The 22316-nt window shown below is 40.5% G+C and overlaps 1 protein-coding gene across 1 annotated transcript in view; it reads right to left on the minus strand.

The window, feature by feature from the left end:
• MCTP1 (multiple C2 and transmembrane domain containing 1) overlaps nt 1-6777 on the minus strand; it is a 252660-nt gene extending 245883 nt beyond the window's left edge. The window contains 3 exon segments of the mRNA XM_066181289.1: nt 5606-6509; nt 6511-6623; nt 6625-6777. Of these exon segments, the coding sequence (XP_066037386.1) occupies nt 5606-6509; nt 6511-6623; nt 6625-6777 (1170 nt within the window).
• Nucleotides 6778-22316: the final 15539 nt, after the last annotated feature.

The raw sequence follows: 22316 nt of genomic DNA on the forward strand, positions 1-22316 counted from the left end.
CCACATCCCTAAAAGCAAGCGTCCTCCCATTTTCTAAAATATTGCCCCCTTAATTTTCAGAATTATGCTGCTCTCAAATCATGCTCCAAATACCTGTGCAAATTAGCTCGCTCCAACTCTTTCTGTTTTGTACTGGCATTGTGTCAGGAAAAAGTAATTAATCCTTGACAGTCAGCAGTTTTCAAATTTTCTTACCACCTTCATCTTTCTCAGTGAAATTAAAGCAGCAATTAATATCCTCTTGGGTGACATTATCTGTGTAGCTTTTCATTGACATTTCAGCCTTTTGTCTTTTCCTGTTCTTTTTCTTTCTTTGGCTGGATCAATTACCTGTGACATACGCCAATTACAACAAACAAATCAAAATTTTCCCATGTGTAACTCTACTGATTCAAACGGCTCTAAACCAATTACAGATTCATTCTGGTATAGGCAGAGAAACATGCATGGTATGCTGGTCTGGTCTTCACTGGCTCTGCATCCCTCTCCTCACTAAATTCAAACTCCCCTGTCTCCTCTTCAGGCTTCCTCCCAGCTCAACTTGCACTTCTTCCTACTCACTACAATTTTCTTTTTCTTTCCCAACATCTCAGTACAAGACAATGCTCTTTGCCCTGAAAATGCAACGTCTCCTCATACAGTCTAGCTCACTAAACTCCCCTTCTTTCTGCAGCTCCTCCTCTTGTGACACATAGTTCACCCTCTTACATCAACTTTATTGACTAATAGTTATCCTTTATTTGTAAGAATGGGAAAGGTCCTGTATCTAGATGCATCAGTTTTTCACTTCATCTAATCTCTCATCAGTCTGTATTATATATTCTAGACCACCGTTTTCCAATCCCTGCTTATTAATGAAACAAATAGCTCCATGTGTCACAAAATTAAAGAAACTTGCTTTCTTATGGCTAAGAAATTAGAGGTTGAGCAGCAGCCTTAGAGAGCCCCCATCTTCCCTCTGCAAGAACCCCAGTGCTCTCCCACACCTCCAAGTTATTCACGTAGCCGGTCACAGAACTGGAAACACTGAAGGAAGGGGTTAAGAACCTGCCCCCTCTTTTGGTTATAACAGATCAATCTAGACACATTTTAAGATGTCATGAAATTACAAAATTTGTCGTTATCAGATTTGCTGTTATCTTGCAAGAAAACACACTGGAGAGAAGTGCCCCCAAGAGTTCTCACTGAAGCAGTCAAACTGCAGCCTGGACATCCCTTAATCAAGAACCCTCTTCCTAAGCACTCTTCACGTTCACTGTTGATTCAATATGACATATGCCCAGATCTATCTTCTTTGATTAAGACAGAGAAACACTTGTAGGGTCTGTACTACTGCAAATCTTAAGAAACAGGGATATTTCCACCCCCCTGGTTTTTACTAAATTACTGTGACAAAATACAAGTGACGTAAAACTTTTGATGCAAAGCTATGTCTCACATTAAAGAGAAAGGCTATGCTGGCACAGGCACTGTCAGATAAATTTATGCTCCAGCTGGCACAGAAAGAAAAATTAAAAGGGACAAGTAGAAAAACCCTTGCCTCACTGCCTTGAACCATGGCAGCACACTCAGACACTGGAAGCATTGTGAAGCACTGCTCCTGGAGTGGTGTTGTCATCTCCTGCCCAGGGGGCACCCCAGGAGGCATCCATCACTATAGGTTCAGTGCTTCAAGGATATAACACACACGTGGGTCTCAGCTACATGAAGGTGATTGGCTGCCATATGGAAAGTTATGAAAAGTTTGGCCATGGAAACCCGTCTCATAGTCTTTGGAAACTGGGAGAAGGATGATGTATAATTGCATGTGTGCTCATTTCTTTGTCCTAAAAACACACATTTACACTTCACCTCCTGTTTAAAAGAAAGCTAAGTTTTCCTTCCAATAAATACTTAAAATGCCCTTTCCAAAAGTATTCACAGACAGCTCCAAGAAATATTCAGTCTTCAGCAAAGAACTATGTTAGTGTTTGGTGCTCAAATACAAAAGGTATTGTTTGCATAAGACTACACTTCTATTTGTGCAGTGCTACTCAAACCAAGAAACTAATCCTATTCAACGCAACAGAAGCTTTATTCCATACTGAAAAAACTAGGTCTCTTTTAGACTGCCCATGCCCAATGTAACAGTGCCATACCACATTATAAAGTGTTCAAATTAAATTTAAATGGTTTGATTATGCCAAAAATTAAATTTCAATATAAAATCTTACAATATAAGTCTTCCCACCCACTAACTTATGCTCCTTTTCACTGATGACAACTGTATTATTTCAGCTAAAAAGCACAAAAAACCTGACTTATTGTGAGATTTTCTCTCCACCATCTCCTTTAAAATATGTAGTAGATCTTTTTGTGTGAAGATTTGATAAAAAATTCAACAGTCTTGATCCAAAAGAGGCAGTAGCATCTGCTTGCTCTCTATTTCAATAAAATTTTACGTCTATTTTAAAAAGTTGCAATTTTATGTAGATTTACTCTTAGGAAATTTAATCTTATTTTAATGATTCTGATATACTTTTTTTAATCTTTGGACATGTAAAGCTGCAATGAAAGACAACGAAAATCCAAACACCACTGAAAGTCTGTGCTGCTGTGTCCTGGTTACAGAAAAAAATGGACTGGAGTTTTTAACGCTGTTTATTCCATACCACCCATATCATTGCTGTGATCAGTCTGGTCCCAGCAGGAAAAGCCAAAGAGCAGGAGGGGAAGTGCACCAGCTTGCCTGGCTCTCTCCAGGGAGAAGGTGTGGGGAACAGACAGGTGGACCCCGCCCCTCTTCACCACCATCAGTCCCCTTCCCATTCCTCTGAGCTGTGGCTTTAAGATGTGGTGCTGAAGGAAAGCAATGCCAAGTCCAAGACAACTGCTCCAGGGAAAATTAGAAAAAAAGAGAGAGAGAAGGGGTGGCAAAGAGCCAAGCTCAGCTGAGCCATTCAGAGCCCAAGCCCCACAAGAGCCGAGTGAGTGGTGGCAGCACGAGAGAAGGCTGCGCAGAACCAAGCTATTGGAGCGGTCCGAGGCAGCGGCATGGCACAAGATTCTGAGGGTTTTGCTTGCCCTGCTTAGACTGGGTTGGGGGGATGAGAACATAAACCACCGGAGTTCCCATGGCCACATTGCCTTTGTCTGGAGTCCATACCAGGCACTGACTTTGGGAAGCATCTTTTCTTTTGTTCCCAGTGACACATGCCCTTTTGTTGGTGGGACACCTTCTTTTTATATACTTTTCTTTTTATATACTGATATTGCTGTGGTTATTGTGATTTTGTGTGTAAATTGTTATTTTAACTCATAATCTCTTCTTACTGTCTCTCCATTGCCAAAAGGTGCAGGGGGAAAGGGACTAGCTTGTTCGGAGTTTGGTTCCTTGCACTTGTTAAAACCAGCATGTGCTGTAAGTAAAACCTGGATCTGAAAAATGCAAGTTATTCAAAATTCATGTTACCAGATGTGTAATCCCAAATCCTCAGAGGGGTGTAAAGGCCATGACTGAGGTTAGGCAGAGACTTTACAGCCCTGAGGTGCAGCCTGTAAGCATGCAAGTCTTGCCTCCTGAGGTACACTGAATAGGAAACTCCAACTGTTCACAGTGGAAGTCACTTACTCTGTTAACAGATCACTGACAAGTACCAGGCATACTTGGAGAAAATTAACAATGCTTTACAGTTGAAGTTTTATTTCCCCAAATATCCTGTAACTCACTGAAGCTGGAATTAAACTCGATTTAATAACCCAAGTGAGATTATACTTTAGAGTTGAGAAAAGCAGTGAATGGGCTTATTATGAAATAGCAGGAAAGCTATTTTGTTTCAGATCATTCCTCTGAAACAAACACAATCAGCAGCTCTGCAAACTTCATCAACACACAGACAAGCTTTTTTTATTATCAAAACCAGCATATCTGGTATCCAGGCACGGCCCAAATTAATACTAGAAAACATTTGGAAGAATGGGTCATAATCCTGCTAATTAAAAACAAGTGTTAGAAAGCCTAAATTGATTTGATTTAGAAGTATTCTTCCCAAATGCTATGACTGTACCTTGTTCTAAACAAGAGTAATGCCCTCACAACTAAAAAGCACTCGACATATTTTGTAAATAAACATTTACAATTCTTTACTAAACACAACAGCAGAACAACACTGAAGAAAGCCACGTATTTTCATATTGCTATATACTGCAGTCTTTAAAGCAGAATAATGTCCTGTCATCTCCAACAATAGTACTTGAATACTTAAAATATGCAACACATCATTGTGAGCCAGGGGTTTGGGGACGAAGGTATTCACTACTGCAGGGAAATGCCCACTCTACAGATACCTGTCACAATAATCCCACCTCAATAAGCAATGATCTAAACCCTTTAAAAGCCTTATACAAGAGACAACCACAGTAGTTTCCAGTCAGGCCAATGATTATAATCAAAGCAACACTACGGCATAAAGTTACGTCTCGGTCCCCCATTTATGAAGACGAACTCCTTTGAATTCTGCAGAGGGACATTAAAGTACCACTGACCTCAAGGTACACTTGCAAATCACTGCAGAACTACTATCATTCTTTATTAGAATAGCTACTGCTCTGGCAGGAGCCAAATGCATTTATACAGTCTATTTTTGACAACACATAGAGCATTCCTTTTACTTCAGCGACTCATTTCTCCCTGATTATGACATAAAACAATTTATAATAATATGCATTACTCATTCCTGAAAAAGGTGGATGGCTGCTTAGAATTACACAAGATCCAAAAATACTCACGTTTTGCACTTTTCTCGCATTAAATTTATTCCAAGATTCAGCAGCTCCTATCAACACCACGTAATTAAAAACTGACAGTTGGAAGAGTTATGGTTTTGTTTACTGCCTTCTCCCAAACAAACCCGAACGATGGTCTCGTAGACTGAACTGACAGCTGCATGAGGCAGTACCCAGTGTGTAACTGCCAAATAATTACCTATCATCTATTAATGTGTGCTAGTGGTCGTTGTTAGTGTCTGGCAGAAATCAAAATACATAGTAATTCAAATCTGGATAACCAAACAAGGAAAAAAGCCAAGGTTACCTGAGGAAAAGCAGTGCTGCATGTGTTAAGAGCAGACACCAGCGGACACGACCCTCAGAGACGTGCTAGGTGGCCACTGGAGAAAGGCGCGCGAGCGAGGGAAGCCTGACTCCAGCCTCCGAGACACCTTTCCCCTATATGGTTCATGAAATGAAGGTCTGAGGGAGGTCGTTCCAGCAGCGGAGCAGGAGCACGGCTGGCAGAGGTGCTCCCACGACTCGGGCCCGCCCCACCGCCTGTCTCGGCGTGCTGGGGGAGTGCCGGGCTCCGGCGCGGGATGCGGGCTGGGCTCGAGCCGTTCCCCCCTTAGGCGAAGGGCACTCCTGAACAACAAGCCGGCGGGAGGAGTGTTGAGACTCAGCCGTGGCCGTCCTTCACCGCACCTCAACTCCCTTCCCCAGCGGTCGCCCTCCCACCTCTCCTTACCTCAGCTCCCTTCCCACCTCTTCTTCCCTCCCCAGGGATTACCACCCCTCCCGCTCGACCTTCCCACCCGGCCCTGTTGGCAGAGGGGGGACGCGGGCCGGCACGCACCGCGCTGCTGTCGCCGTCCTCCGTCCGCTGGTCCTGGATCCTGCCGGCGGCGAGCGAGCCCTGCAGCAGCTGCTCCAGGCAGGCGGTACCAGGCAGCGAGGAGCTCTTCTGGTGGGACAGGTGCGCCGCGGGCTGGTGCCCCTCCCTGCCCGCCGGCAGCCCCTCACAACCGGCGGCGGGCGCCGGACGGCGGCCGGACGGTGGCCCCTTGCCTTGGGGGAGCAGGTGCTCCCGCAGGCGGCGCAGGGCGGAGCCGGACTCGCCGGCCGGCTCCAGCGGCTCGGCGGCCGAGCAGCATAAATTGGGCTGGGAGGACGAAAAGACGCGGTCTAGCATTTGTCGTCGCCGCTTGAAGCCACTCCACTTGCCGCCGGGATGGAGGTCCCCCTTGCCGCCGGCCGGCGGCGCCGGAGCGAGGGGCTCCGCAGTGCGGCGTTCGGCTGCTGCCCGCCTGCCGCCGCTCCGGCCCTTGCCCCCCAGCTGCAGGTTCTTCCACAGCCGGGCCTGGAAGGAAACCGCCTGCTCTTGTTCGCTGGGCTTCTCCTCCGTGGTGAGTCGAGGCTCCCTGCCCGGCTCCATCCTTCTCCTCCAGCGACGGGGGCGGCGGCGGCAGCAGCCGCAGCAGAGCCCGCCGGAGCCTGTCGCCCTCTCTCCGGTGCGGGGCGGGCCGAAACGGAGCGGTGCCGCTGCCGGAACGAGCGCAGGGCTCCGCCGCACCGCCCCCCGCTCAGCGTGGCTCGCCCGAAGGAGGATGGTGCTGCAGCCGTGATGGTGAAGATAAAAAATGGACGAAGCTGCCACCCTGGCCCATCTGGGCAGAAAGTTTGCCAGCCTAAGCCCACCACCCTAGGTGGTCCCTCGGTGGCGGCGGGCGGCGCGAAGCCTGGCAAAAGTTACCGGCGAGGTGCAGGGGGAGCGGCGGCTTGCATATAGATACGTGCGGCAATGCATAAGAGTACTTGGCCGGAGGCGGCTTGCCTTGCCCACCTCCCCACCTGTTCCCATCAGCGGAGACGGCTTTCCCCGTACGCGGTGCTGGAAGGGCGCACGCCCCGGAGGCCGCGGGCAGCGGAGTGAGAGCGCAGAGGTTCTGCAGTCTCCGTGGGGTCGGGAAACACCCAGATCCCTGGGTGAAGGTGGGAGCGTGAGGCGGCCCCCAGGCCAGGTCGCATCGTCCCCGACCCGCAGTAACTTTGTGGAGGGAAGGTTCAGTGGGATTTGCTCATACACGTACAGAAAGTACGGCGGGAAATACGGGCCTCGTCATCAGCTCTGTCCTTCGGGAGCAGTGGGTACAGAATGCAGAGCCCGGTCCGGCAGGACCCGCCAGTCATTGGGGAATAAAACCCCTCAGTTCGTCTGCCGTTCTCGTCTTTTTTTAAACTGGGAAGAAAAACAAACAAAACCAAACAAAAAAACCCCAACCAAACAAACAAAAAACCAACACACACACACACACACACACACAAACCCCCAAAAAACCAAACAGCCACCAAAAAAACCCCGCCTTATCATAACATGCCATACTAGTAGCCCTATCGCTGTTTTTTTGGATGTTTTGATTTGAATTAAAATCATACAAGCAGTGTGAGTTCAAATAAATCTTTTACATTCCATGAAACAAACAAGCAAAAGAAATCTTTTTGTGTAGAGTGAACCATACCCTTGTGCAGTGTACTTTCGGGCTTCATTTAAAAAGACACTTCTCACCATGGAGGATTTGGCCTTCTATATTTGACTTCGCCAATAAAGTTTGCAACCACACATTTGACAGTACAAAATTTGCTGAACAGAGTATGAAGAAAATAAAAAGCACTGAGATAGAATGGGTGCTTCCAAATCATCAGGGTCTTGGGAATACAATATATGAGAAAACAGCTAAAATAACCTCTGAACCACTGGAGGGTATCTTTGAAGAGTCCTGTCAATTTAAATGACAATTTAGGACCAGGGGAAAAAAAATGTTAAGATAGAAAATTATAAATAAGTCAACTGACTTTGATCCCTCTAAGTGAATCCAAAAAATCAGCTTCTAACTACCTGAAAGCAAAAGCATCAGGTAGCAATGCTCAAATGGATCAAGGTCTGGAGGAAGCTTATGTGTCCAAATGTTTGCGCTGACATCTAAAAATCAAAGAAGGAATTCACTAAAATGAAAACTCTTTAAAAGATTTGTATCCTTGTAAATAATGAGTTTACTCAATGAGCAGGATTCAAAAGAATAAAAAAAGAATTTTGTTCACCAACTACACTGGGGAGAGTGAAAAAGCCTAAAAAATATTTCAGTATTTATCTGCCTTGTGTTTGACTCTTTTTATTTTCACCATACACATAAAATAAGCAGCTTTTCAGAGAAGTTTTCTGTTAAAGTAATAACTCTTCACAAAACCAATAGACATAGGAAGCCTACAACATTGGATTCAGAACTTACTTTACTAAATATACTGAACTACTCTCATTCCTTTAAATGACAGATATTTCGACCAGTGATCACATATTCTTATTTAAAAAAAAAGAAAAATACAGAGAGAGAGAGAGAGAGAGAGAGAGACCAGACATTTGTTGTTTGTATAGACTTATTCCCTTCAGCAACAAATCTTGGAAGTACATGGAAGCTTGTAGTCTGGGAGAACTGTAAACAAGCCTCCGTGTGGCTTGTGCTGTGTTTTTATGACCCATGCATTGTGTGGTTCCAAGTAACATACTGACAGTCCTCCTGAATCTTTTTCCACAAAAGCCAGCATAAACTTTCCATACATTAAAATTGTGTCATTACATAATCTGTCTAACCTGCCTTTTTATCCAACCAGTGAGTAGATTTGCTTACAAAGAAAGGGGTCAATGTATCTTCAGTGTATCTTCAATGTATGCCTGTTTAGTTGCAGAAACACTAATTGTCCTGGGGGCAACACCTGTCTGGGCTGACAAGACAGTAAATGGCTGTACTGCAACAGGCAGAGCGAGATTATTCTAAAATTAATTCAGATCAGGTCACAGTAAATAGTTTTACAACACTGTGAGTCACTCTGCACATTGAATTATAGCCCAGGTTGAGCTATATTCATTTGTTAAAGTTGAAACAGAATTTGGCAGAAAGATCACAGCAAAACCTCAGGCTACTTTCAAACAGAAATCTCAACATTTAACAAGAACATGCATTTAACACCTGTAAAGATGAGAACAATAAATATACAAGTAGATCTTTATTAGCCTTTAAAATAAGTATATTGGAAAATTTTTCTTTACACCATATTTCTTCAGTATTTTGAAAGCTAAAATAAAGCAGGACAACAGCAATACAAAAAGAATTGTTTGATATTTCAAACTGGAACCCAAGGGGATCAAGAATGTCATCTTTATTTCCAGCATATCACTATACATGTCAAAATGGAAGAACATTTTCTGAGGAAGGCAACTATCAGTCTCATTGGAACTGTATTTCTATATATATATATGTCATTACTCTAAATAGTTTAATCTAAATTTATAAAACAAATGTACCACTCAAATCTAAGCACTGTGCATTTTTAAAAAAAAATATTTTCTAATACTTTCGTGGCCTATGACCCAAAGCCCCAAATTTCTCCAGTGCTTTATACCAAATAAAAATTTTGGTTTGTTTTTGCTTATTTCTTGAAAAATAAAGAATTTACTTTGTTGCTTCTGATATTTAGGTCATTATATATATGTATCCATCTTTAGAGATATACTTAATTTCATTAATTAACTTCTCTGTTTGAAACACCCTTCCTTTTCCCATCATTCAGAGTACAGCAAAGATGGTAATATTTAGAAATATATACCAAACATTTATGGAGACAGTATTTGTTTAAAGATGACCTTAGGCTGAGTGTGATTATGGTCTTCTCATCCTGGAACCACATTTTTAACCCCATTTGCAAGTTATTTTGCCTTGTTCTTTCTCGATGTTTCTTCAGCCTGAATTATTATGGATTTGGGTTTCCTTTTTTTCATCTGAGTTATGTTTCAGATCTGAATTATTATGGATTTGGGTTTCCTTTTTTTCATCTGAGTTATGTTTCAGATCTATAACACAATTTTTAAGTACAGCCTTGAATGTTGTGTTTTGCTTGTTTTTTTCTCCATAATAACAGTTCAGGTCTTGGCATGATGAACAGTATCTCAGATGACTTCTCCCCAACCTGTTGTAAGCAAGTTTCACATTGTGAAGATAAACATCCTCTTTGACTCTTCTTGTCCATTTTTTTTTTTTTACCTGAAGTCTTCTAATTGAGTTTCAGCATGAGACAAGAAATACAGTATAGAACATTGAGGCCAGAATAACAGAGCTTTGAAATCCTAAAAGTATTTAAACTGTGTCATATGATTTGAAACTTCAGGCGAAATTAGCTATAAATAATATTATAAATCCTATCTTCACTCACAAGTACACAATGAGTACATTTCTTCTTGGATTTTATACAGATAATTATGCTCCTGCCACATATGGCTCCTCTGATGTGGTTAAACATAGCATCTCACAAAGCCAATTGCAGTTTAGCTCTGCAGAATGCTTCACTCCCTTAATGTAGTTTTGAGTATTTGTAACCAGCTATTGAATTTTTTGAGGTGTAACAAAGATAATATAGATCAAGCCATTAATCTAGAATAGTGCAGACTTCAAAACATTTTCCTGAAGCAGGAGGATCTTTTTTATGGGAAAGTACCACTGTTATGAAAAGTTGATTCAATTTACTGGAGATTGATTTCCATTCCTTTCACGTACATCTTTAATATTTTTTCTGGCTTTCTGTTCATGTTCCTTAGCTATTTGTTTGACTGTTGTTTTTGATCCCTAACACGGTTCTTCTAATGACATTTAAAGGAAGGTCTAGTGCAGCTCCTGGGAATAAAGGAAAGAAAAAGCCAAGTCACAGAGCTCAGTGCTGGTCTATATAAGCCATATGCAGCACTTCAAATTGTGTAGTCAGCTCATACAGCAGTCTATATGCAACAGTGGGAAATCCAGCAAGACATTCCCATGGCTGAGAAGAAGCATGCTGCCCCTAAGCATCGAGATCTGATGTTTGCAGATGTTTCACCATCAGAAAGGGAAGAACAGGGAGTAATGGCTTTAAAATGCAAGACAGTAGATTTAGATTTATTAGTAAGAAATTCTTCACTGTGAGGGTGGCGAGGCACATGAACAGGGAGCCCAGAGAAGCTATGGATGCCCCAGCCCTGAAAATATTCAAGATCAGACTGGATGAGGCTCTGAATAACCTGGTCTTGGGGGAAGTGTGTCTGCCCATGGCAGGGAGTTGGAACAAGATGACCCTTAAGGTTCTTTCCAACCCAACCATTCTATGAATCTATGATTTTGATTGCATCACTGAACATACAGTTCTTTTTTAAAAAAAAGTAGTTCTGGCCCAGTTCTTCATCATCAGTATTAGTACTAAATACTAATGTAATGTTAGGGTTAAATTGTATTATTAATTTAGAAGTTTTCAGAGTGAATCTTTTTGGCAGTGGTCCCTGGCAGCTTTCATGTCTCTGATGAAGCATCACCAATGGTAAACCTTTTCCCATTCCTGCTAGCTCTTTCAGGTGTTTCCTGTTGGCTATGCAAAGATGTATGAGGAACTGAGTATGTACACCAAATACTGCAACACCCAGAATATTTACTGATCTTTATACTTAACCTACTTTAATTTCAACTACTATTGAATGAATTTGGAGAGAATGATTTTTTCCTCTTTCTTAAACTTTTTCTTAATCACATATTATCTCCGCTTAAAGGCATTTTCCCTCTCAACAGCATTCTATGCTCTAAATAGACTAGAAAGCAAAAGCATTGTAGCATTTTTTTCCATTAATGTTCCTGACATTTAGAATTGCCTCCTGATTCTACAAGTGGTACTGTGGTGCTACACTGCAATGAGCAATTTCAATTCAATTTGAAATGAAAGACTATAGAAGACTCATGTGATCTCCTTCATTTCCTCCTCATCCTAGGCATAAGGTGGAGTAGGAAAGGAAAAGGTTGATTGGAGAATCATTTGGAGCTTGCATATAAATATATATTTAATCTGAATCACACTGTGCTTTCCGTTCTTTCATCAAACTGTTGAGCTACCTTAAACATAATTTCATATAAATTTCTAATTTGGTTCCTTTCTATTCAGGAATTAGTAATAAAGTATACATACAAAGCAATAAATTCTTTATTAGTATAAACAAAACAACCTATATATACTCAGATTAAGACTCTTTCTTATTTTGAACATATTACATATATCTATATATTAGACAAATTGTCTTTTCTTAAATAAATTCTTTCATAGAGCATAGTAATTTCAGGCACAGAATGTAAAAATTTCGTTTTCCTGACTTTGGAGTTCATCACATGGTCTTATGTTGCACATTATAGAGGACCAGCCAAGTTTAGTATATTTTAAGGAATATGCAGTATTTCTTGATTGCTAGATTTCTGGAGTATTGGCTTGAGATACTAGAATTGACACTAGAATTGTGCCAACTCTGAACTTCAGATATTTTAATGAGTTCAATTCTATGTCTGTTTTTCCCCATTGTTTGACCTCAAATATTTCACTTTACTGCATCTGAATGTTCCATGATATGACATTATACTAGCCCTGGACCTGCCTTGTTTATGTACCCATCTGCTCTGCATCTCCCAAAGATGGAGATTGCATCTTTGAAATGGAGATTTCATTGCTGCTTTTTTTTCCATAAAACTCTTTACTGCTTCCTTATGGATATCCAGGATTTTCTAAGGCAGAATTATTATTTTAAATATATTTTTCCCTCTCCTTTGCAAAACTTCTGTTCTTGGCAAACTGTTGCCTGCATTTCTACTTCTTGCTGTTGTCACATTTTGAATTTCTTTGACCAGGAGTGAATCTAGCAGCTATAAATCTGGTTGTGTATAGGCGCCTGTTTTTTTCCACTGAGTCATATTCTTTAACCTGTTTCCCTGTCTAAGGACATTGAAAGCTATCTGGTATGGAATTCAAAAATACCTTGGTTCTTAATTTTAACTGAAAGCTTTAATGCCTATTTTACCTGCAAATTCATCTTTCTTGTTATAGCTGCCTATGAAGTTACCCAAATAAAAGATCACTTAGCTGTTTCTGTCCTTATTTTTTTTTTCAATTTGTCTGTCTCCTTTTTTTTTTTTTTTTTTTTTTATTTCTGGCAGCAATGAAAATCAAAAGAGATTTCTGTAACTGTGTAACTGTGCTCTAATTGAATATCCTCTAATAAGGTTTTTCTTTGATGTATCTTTTCGACTTCAATCTTATTTGACTGCCACCTTTCAGGCTTTGGAAACCTTTGTTTCAAGCCACAGTGGCCCCCTGTAGCAATCCTAGAGCAACAAGATTTTAATCACAGTCCGGAAATTCTGATATTTGACATGACAAAGCTACTATTACCTCTTTCACCTCTTTACCTGTCATCTCCAAAATCCTCCTCAGTACTAGGACCCATTTTTGTGGCTATCATTACTAGCTCATTCACTACTATGAACTTCTCTTTTTTTTTCTTTTGGTTTTTTTTTCTACTTTTTAAAAAATATTTGGGTATTTTATATTTTTTTATTTTAGTCTGGCTCCTAGAACCATGACCAGCCCTTGGCAAAAGTTGCTGATGCCGCTGTTATATTGCCATTCGCATGGCCACGGAGCCTATGTTTGGGCAGTTTCCTGAATTTACCTTGTTGCTTTTCTGTTCTCCCCATTTTTTACATCTTTCAGAGCATGCTGGATAAATGACAAGAGCCTCTGCTGCTCTTCTTTGGTCTGCATCCATTATCCATCTCCCTTGTGACTGCATTAATCCAAACATAAAGCACATTTGGGAATGGAGGAAGGAAGAAGTTGTGCCTACCAAGTCCTTATGAGCACCATATCCACCAATCCACTGTGACCGCAATGGTCCCTGCTGCTCTCACATAACCTGTGAATTGGGAATAATAAAAGGAGAAATAGCGCTGAGCATATATTCTGCCCCCAGAAACCAGTGAAGGCAGTGATAACTTTATTCATTTCCTTAATGAATGCATGCTGTCTCCCTCAGCTGAGGTGAGGTGGTGGACATGTCAGCAGTGGCAGAAGGAAGGGCCCTTAGACATAAGGCTTGCCACTTCGACTGTCCTCGGGTAAGACAGTGTCCTGGATCAGTGGGAAATGCTCTGTGGTGCTGCTTCTGGTGCACGGGTTCCATGCCAGGAGGTGCCAGCAGTGGACGCTGTGCAATACAAACAGCTGAAGGAGGCTTTCGAGGAGGCTTTCATCCAAAGATGCTCCATCTTGCCCCCCTACCTGCTAATAAAAGTAGAGAATGGACCCCAGACTCCTTAGTCACTGCTTTGCTCTGTGATCTGCTCAGCAAGGAGACTCACTTCCACAGCCACGTTATTGATCAGTTTGCCCTTCCCACACTGGGGAGGGAGTTGAAAGCTGTGGGAAAGGTGAGGCTCTCTCTTCTCTTTGTAAACGCTGGTACCCGAAAGATCTCAGCCTCTCTCTTCGCTTCTCAGTGAGCACGTATTGTAGGTTGAGGTGGAGATTTTCAGAGCAGATCCACTCCCCACTCCTGCCATAATCCCTCATCCTTAGATGCCTTATACCTAAACAATTTTACCAGGAATATGCCAAGACTGGGATAGATACAGAGATAATGAAACTGCTTCCTCAAATACTACAGGACATTCACAGGTGAACTAACCCCAGGGCAGATGATTCTGGAGCAAGAACCACTTGTACTTTAGCAGCACCAAGTATCAGATGAATAAACCTCCAGCAGCCTGTGGGAATAGGAACAGACAGTGCTTCTCCTCCTCTCTGGTCAGAAAGGAGACAACACCTCTCGTGTTGACTGCGCCTACTCCCACTCATGACTGCCTTCTGGAAATCCTGTAGTTCTTCACAAAATTGTGAAATTGTTACTATTAAGTCTTTCTTGAACCTTGTGTTGTAGTTTAGAGCAGGCAAATTGGAAATAACATTGTAAATAAACTTCCCTAGGATGCCTGTTTTTATTTTAGTAATGGAACTGCAATTAAATGTGTTTCAGTGTAATCTCAGAGAAGGTCATGTATTTAGTAAAAATGGAGTCCTTGTTTTAAGATCACAACTAGTAACTCTAAGTTCTAACAATTCCTTTTTTGTTTTCTCCCATGGAAAAGAATTGGGACACAAGTGCTTTATGATTTGAGTTGTTTTAAAGTGTTTATGATATGATTTTTTTAACCATTATTCTGCTGTAGGCCTTGATTATCCTGCTGGTATTTTGAATATTTTCTCTTCACCTTCCAGCATTTGAGTCAGCTTTTTAATATTCTATAGTTTCACTATAACTTATGTCTCCTTTTGGATGGCATTTAATCTGAGAAAGAAGAACATTTACTGGCTCCTTAAATATCTAAAGCTGGAAATGAAGGTGTTCATCTCGTCTCCTTAGTGCATTTTTCTATAAGCCATTACTATATTTTTTTGTAATGCACTAGTAAAAAAAGAGTTTTATTTACTTACCTGAAACACTGCAGCATTGTGCTGCTCTTAATAAAGTAGAAGAAAACAACTATATATTTACTTAAGTTGTCAGGAAAGATGAACGCAGATATTTCGCGTATAAACCACTTCTATATCAGGCTTCTTACAAAAATCTGATATAGCCCCATTTAGGAATTACCAGTGATTGCAAAGATGAACACAACATTCAGGGCAATATAAGCAGTCAACTCTAGGGCCATAATGTATGTTATTAGGTGGGTATTAGAGCTTTCTTATGGAAAGAACTTGGTGTACTCAATTATTTGATAATTCTGTATGTGATACAGAACTTCATGATTTTCAACATCTCAAAGTTAAAACTGAAATAAAAGAAAAAAAATTGATTATAAAATAACCATTATCATCGAAAGATTGTTTTTCCCCTAGTTCAAACAAGGCTGGAGACAGCCTAGTCTTTATCATAAAAATGACCTATCACCTGTTCCTGTAAAAGTGTCTTTGGATAGTGTTCCATTGAGAGCATTTTATAGGGGAAAAAAAAAAAAAAAAAAGGCAAACCACTTTTTGCATTATCATGGGGTTGACAAATAATCATTTCAGACAGTCATTTGGGGGTTGGGTTGAGGTTTTTTTGAGTAAAAATCTCCAGAACAAATCCTACTACAATATGAAGGTAAATTGGGCAAAGATATTTTGCCAAAAGTTGTTGTTCAGTCAGGTGGGATTCAAAAACTTCAGTTTCAAACATCATTCATCTTCCATGAGTCCATGTGCAGAAATTCAGAAGTCATTTGTCTTCCACAATTCCAAATGAAGAAGACAAAATGAAATAAGGAATAGAAAATTCAGTGTTTATGAGGCAGAACCCAGTGTAAAAGAAGTGGAGAGCAGTTACGCTACAAAGCAACGGAAAGAATCTGTGGTAATTTAAAAAACAGGGGAAGAAGGGTGACAATGGAGTATCTGTGAGTCGAATTTCTCAGAAAGGTAATATAAAATTAAGATACGTAGAAATGTCTAAAACACTACAGCCTCTTTGGGAAGAATAACTTTAGTCACAGGTAACTAACATTTGCATTGCTTTTATCTGTCATGCCAAGATGTCTCCGGGAACAGCAGGGCACCTGAAGTGGATGAAGCAGCTTCCCACTGCTAATTCTCCCTTATGTGTGGGTGAGAGAAAAGACAGGAGTACACTTTGCACACTGAGGCTGTGTTATACACTGGAAATATATGTATGCATACTTTGCATCCATAGCTTTGCAAACTAGACAGGACAGCAAAATACAATGAGCTTGCTTTATGCCTCATGTAATTACCTTTAAAAAACTGTTGCTTGTTGCTACAAGGAAGAGGATACAAAAAACCTGATTTCTGTAGCCTTTTTGAAATGTGTTTCCAATCTATTTAGTGCCATATTCCAAACACTTGCCCATTCCTGAACAATAGACCCTTATCTGATAAAATTAACCTAACATTTTTGGACCAAGCCTATATCTACAGTATTCATTGCAGCCATAAAACATACAGCAGCAGTGAGAAGTAAAACTGATCTAGATATAATTGCAGCGGACAGGGTCTTAAAAGTACAATCCTAAATTCATCCTGATGGAATGCACATGTGGAAATAGATAGCTAAATATGTGACTACTAGTGACTGCATCCATAGCCAATGTAAATTAGTTAGTGTGAAATGTAGGTGTCCATTCTGATAAAGACAAATTGGAACAGATGACAAAAAGATGGAAATTGTTCCCAGTGGTTACCTAGACTCCTAGAAATCAAAGACTTTATGGCCTTGCTGGACCAATTCTATTTTCCAACTACATTGCTAGATTTTTCTCTCAGGTGTTGTCTGTATTTCATATCTCTAATTTATACAAAATACTTTAAAGATACTCATTATGCTTTCAGTACACTTTGAGTGGACAGAGACACTTACAAATAATAAGTAATTTTTCTTGGACATAATATTGTCTAATACAATTTTGAATTTCATTTTTCTTATTAACAGCTTCAATAAGAAGCTCATAGCAAATATACATCTGTCTATACATTTGATTTGTTCAGTTGCTTTTACCACATATTTTCTGATGCCAAATTTTTCTAAGTCCATAAATGCATTTATTAAATTGAATGTCAGAGAAAACCTCTGATTATCAAAAGGGAGTAAAAAACTTCAAAGGTAAGCTAGAGTCACTTAACATGATAAGCATTTTTACAGCATTGATTAAATGCATATTAATTTGTGGCCAGCTACTTGAGAGCCAAGTTCAGTAAGAAAGCCATCTGGTGCACAGGATTCTGCACAAGCCCAAACAAAACTGATTTTTGCGGGCTTGCAAAGGCACCTATGGTGCAGAAGCCAGATGGCAAATTAAATGTTCATCAACAGACAGATTTTCAGGGCTGTGAGTACAATGCCATGCTTTCTCAGTACTCTTGCATTTATTTTTAAATGGCAGATACAAGCAGCAGTAGTTTGTTATGTAATTACCTACATGCACATTGAAATCCAAAAAAATGGGTAGAACATACATATTTTATTATTTTATTTTTGATTTGAGTGTTAAATTAAAAATGCCAGGCTGGTTGTCTATTAGCTCATATCTGCACATGCTTTATTTGCATGTGTGAACTCCCAAACTGCCAGCCACACTGAGAGCTCAACACAAAAAAAACGTTAAGTCTCAGAGATCTGGAAAATTAGGTCTCTGTTGAGCAGCGGAACTGGCAACTGGCAACAGATTTGGGCGCTTCAACTTTTTTTTTTCAATCTCACAATGTGAGAAAGATTTCTGATGAGAAATAGGAGAATTTGTAGCCCATTATTAATCACATTAGCTGGTTGTTAGCTGGAGATTGATTGTGCATAAAGTTCATCTAAAAAAAGTTTTGTAAGTGTTCCATACTTCTGAATGTTAAAATGGTTTTGTATTTACATTGTATACACTGGAAACTATGAGTACCCTTATGAGAACAGAAATAATTTTTTGAGCATCATGAAGCTAACACTAGTCCTTTAAATCTCATACCACAAATGAATTTATCGCCCCTGTTCATTTTGAGAAATTCTAATCTGAATATCTCTATCTCTTATTACCCAGTTAGGCATGACTTTTGGGATTTTCCTACCAAACAAAAATACCAGGAGGCTGATCAGTGTCATGCAAGTGGCCTACAAGTGACTGAGATCACTTGTGAAATCTGTGTAGTCCAAGGTGCAAAATGTGCACTTCATTTTACATGTTCTCATGTGATCTTCTTTCATAATTGCAATCTAAATACCTTCCAACATGTTAACCTAGAGAACTTTGTCATACACAATCAAGAAGAGTAGGTGTACCTACTGATGCTCAGCACCTGTTTTCCTTGATGCGGTGTTAGAACTACAGCTTATCCTTTATACTCTTTACTGATCTGAAATTGCTTGTCAGACAGGGCTAATTTGTCTTGTACTAAAAGGCACCAATAAAAGACAAAACCAAAGTAAGTGTGTTTAAACAACTGTTATAGTTACTATAGGTTTGTCTTATACAGAATTAAAAGAGCAGAATTTTTAGATGTGTGAATACATCTGAGACAAACTCTGAAAATTAAGCTGAAAAGCCTTTTGGCTTCTGGATGAACAATTTATGCACTAGGGAACACTCTAAAGCCTCAGGAAGAAGCACTCAAGCATTGCTGAAAGTTTTTGGCCTGTTGACATCTGTTAAATTGTGAAGCATCACGGAGCTTGGTTGGTACATCATGTGTCTATCACTGGGGCATGTTACAGTAGCAGTAACTCATAGTTACTTTGCAGAACATAATTTGCTGCTTTTATAAGGTGATGGAATTGATAGATCTAGCTCTGTCAGACATTTTCCTGATTGATTTTAAGTATTTCAACAGAACACACAAATATAAAACTGTTTTCTACTTCAAAACTTCAGCATGTCAGGTGGTGTGGAGCTTAGTGCCATGCAAGTGTGACTAGGTTGCTATTCTGTACCACTCTCATCTTTACTGGGGAAGTTGTCGAAGGGGAGGGAAAGGTGAGCACCCCCTTCAGCAGGGAGAAGTGAGCTGTTTTGTTCCACTCTCCTTAGCGGAAAGATTGTTGGGTTTGTTGCAGATACCCTTCTCTGCTGCTGCTGCCTGTCCTCTACCTGGCCCTTCAAGCCATGGCTCTAAGACATGGTGTTAAAAGGCGGTAATGCAGCTCCAAGATGTGCTGAAACTCAGCACTGGTGTGGGAAGCAACACGTGAAGCCAAGCAGTGGAGGCGAGCCCAAGTCCAGCTGAGCCTGACCAGAGCCAAAAGAAGCCAAGCTGAGCCAAGCTGGAGCTGCTGAGCCGAAGGGAGCTGAGCGGAGCTGGGCAGAGCGGTCAAAAGCAGCAGTGTCAGGAGCAGCCACATGGGATCAAGCCCAGCGTCTGAAGTGTCTGAATGTGGTGCCTCACATTGCATCCTATCTAGCTCCTGGGGGCTTGTCCCATAGTTTTTTCCTTTGTCATGGGCATGGAGAACCAGGCGCAGGAAGCGGCCACCATTTTGTCTTTGTTCCAGGGGTCATACAGACACAAGCTATGGCGAGCGTCAGCCATCTTGCCTTTGTCACAGCAATCACATGAAACCAAACTGGGGTGGCAAACACCTTTTCTATATATAAAGCACTTTCGCTGTTTGTATTAAAATTAATATTTTAATAAATTTTGCTTCTGTTACTGGGTGTTTCTAGTTCATTTTTCTATTGCACTTCAGTAAATTGTTATCTCTGCCTGTAGTCTCTACCAATAAAAGGACCTAATCTGGCAGCAGCCTCATAATTCAATTCAGGTAAGTGAATTTTCTGCAGAACATAAAAATCATTTTGTTTGCAAAGCTATTAAAAGCAAATTTACTAGTTACACAGTAGCAGAGTAAGTATTACCAATCTTTCTCTGTTACTTGGAGAAGAAGCGTTCTTTGATCAAATAATTTAAGAAGTCGCCTTTGTCTGAAAAATTATGCATATACAGATGAAACCTGGTTGAGAGGGTGCTTCACCACTTTGTTCTGTGTTTTCTGCTGGATGAGAACTGGATGTGTAGAGAACTGAAAAGCGTAATGGTTGTCTGATAGCTGTGCTGAGAGTATGAGGTATCAGTCCCACACCATTACCTGCAAAGAGTCACCCTAATTGTCCAAATTACTTATGGCAACACATGTTTGGAATTATATAAAAAGCCAAAATATCTAGCTTTGAGGCAACAAATGGGAATCTTCTGTTCTAAGGGCAACTCAATTTGGTTGTGCTACATAAAAGAAGCTTCCTTAGCATGAGCTCTTTTATGGAATTTTTAAGGAAACCAGAAATTAGAGTTTTACTTGAAAGATTTTCTACACCTTGTGGTTGCAAAGGAAGGATTTGGTCTTTCAATATTAATAGACTGCTGCCCTTGCTGTTCTATGCATCTAGTAGCTCTAGGATTGGAAAAACTTCCCCAGTGAGATTTGTTCATTCTGCTGGTCCCCATGGAACAGCATACTTAATATTTGTTTTTCTTCTTTTGGGCCACTGTGTGCAGAATGTGGGATATAATAGGAATTCATGCCTACATATTTGTGCTGAGTTACAGCTCTCTCCTACAGCGTGACAGGATCTTCCAACAGAATCCTAAAATGAGGAAGCTGGGCAACCTGCCTTTATCCATAATACCCAAGTTCTTCTCGTGATACTTCCTAACCACATAGCAAATGCTCTCACTGCCCAGATACCCTTTCCATCATTTCACTTCCACTAATCCTTCTAAGAACTGTAATTACACACTGCCTTTTTCTGTTTATTCTTATCCATGTCATTTAATCTCATTCATTCTTTTGACTTGTTTGCTTTTTCAGAGTTGTCTTTGCCTTTTCATTTCAAGTGAAATCAGAAATTCTGTCAAAATCAGTTGCACAGTCTGTCATAGCACATTTCAACTCTGAGTGCCAGATATGAGAAGTTCAAAGTGTCAGAACATTTTAGGGAATATTATGATAAAAAATAAAAGGATAAAATCCATTTAAGCAACACTTGAACATTTCCCTGCCTGCTTATACTACCTAGATATTTAAAGATTTTTTTCAAAAAATACTTCCTTTGTTTTTTACTTAAGTCAGATGTGCTTTTTCTCCTATTGATATTTTCCCCATCCTTGAAAGTATCCATGAGAAATGCATTAATTAGCAGGAAATTAGGAATTAGGTTTAATGATTTTCTTTCACGATGAGCCCTTTTTGTCTTTTTCTCAAAGAACCCATGACAACATCTGGTCAAAGAGTTAATTACTCATAGGAGAAAAACAATTTTGGTCTAATGGAATTAATGGGAACATTTTCAAATACATCAAAATGCCTAATGAGTGATACTGTTGAAAATCATATGTATTATGCATCCCAGAGATGGCGACTACAATCGATGAAACAAATTCATTTAAAAGTATTCATTTTTATTTAAAAACACTTACAAATAGCTACAAGTGAGGATCAGTGACTACTACCTCAATGTTCACATTTTTGTATACTCTTGAATGGTGACTGGTGTGCACTATTAAGCTGATGATGGATGGAGCTAGGCCATGAATGCCTGATCATTTGATCTTAAGGTATTTGACTATACACTGACACATAAACGAAACCTATACAGAAAAATTTTAGAAAAACCTGGAAATTACTTAATACCAGTAAGCTAAGCACCAAAGCTCTTTAACAAAGCACCAAAGCTCTTTAAGCTGTAGCTCTCAGGGTTTATAAGCCTTTGCTTCTGCTTCCAGAATCTTCGAAGCCCTGCACTCTTGTGAGGGTCCCAGTTCAGAGGCAGCAGTGCAATTAGTGTTGGGCTGAGAGGAGCTGGTGTCCCTAAGCCACCTGCTGAGGTGCTATGGGAAGCTAGGGTCACCTGCAGCCCCAGGAGGGCCATCAAGGGCACTCCAGTGGAATCTTGCCTACATTTCTACATGTCTTTGTCAAACCAACATATTCTTATTTGCAAAGGTCTTGTGCAGACTCACATTAAGTACCCTGCTGAGACACAGCTGTACAGGACTGCTCCTGTGTCAACTTTCATGGAAGAGCAGCTACTTCTGAATTCAGTATTTGTGAAGAAAACCTTGTGCATGTGGCAGAAAAAAAAAATCTATTGGTCAGTCACATTGTCTTCAGAAGGACAAAAAAAAAAAAACCAACCCCCCCCCCAAAAAAA

The sequence above is a fragment of the Chamaea fasciata genome, unplaced genomic scaffold (assembly GCF_029207755.1).
Source record: "Chamaea fasciata isolate MVZ Bird 193981 ecotype frontalis unplaced genomic scaffold, bChaFas1.0.hap1 SCAF_4, whole genome shotgun sequence".
Classification (NCBI taxonomy): domain Eukaryota; kingdom Metazoa; phylum Chordata; class Aves; order Passeriformes; family Sylviidae; genus Chamaea; species Chamaea fasciata.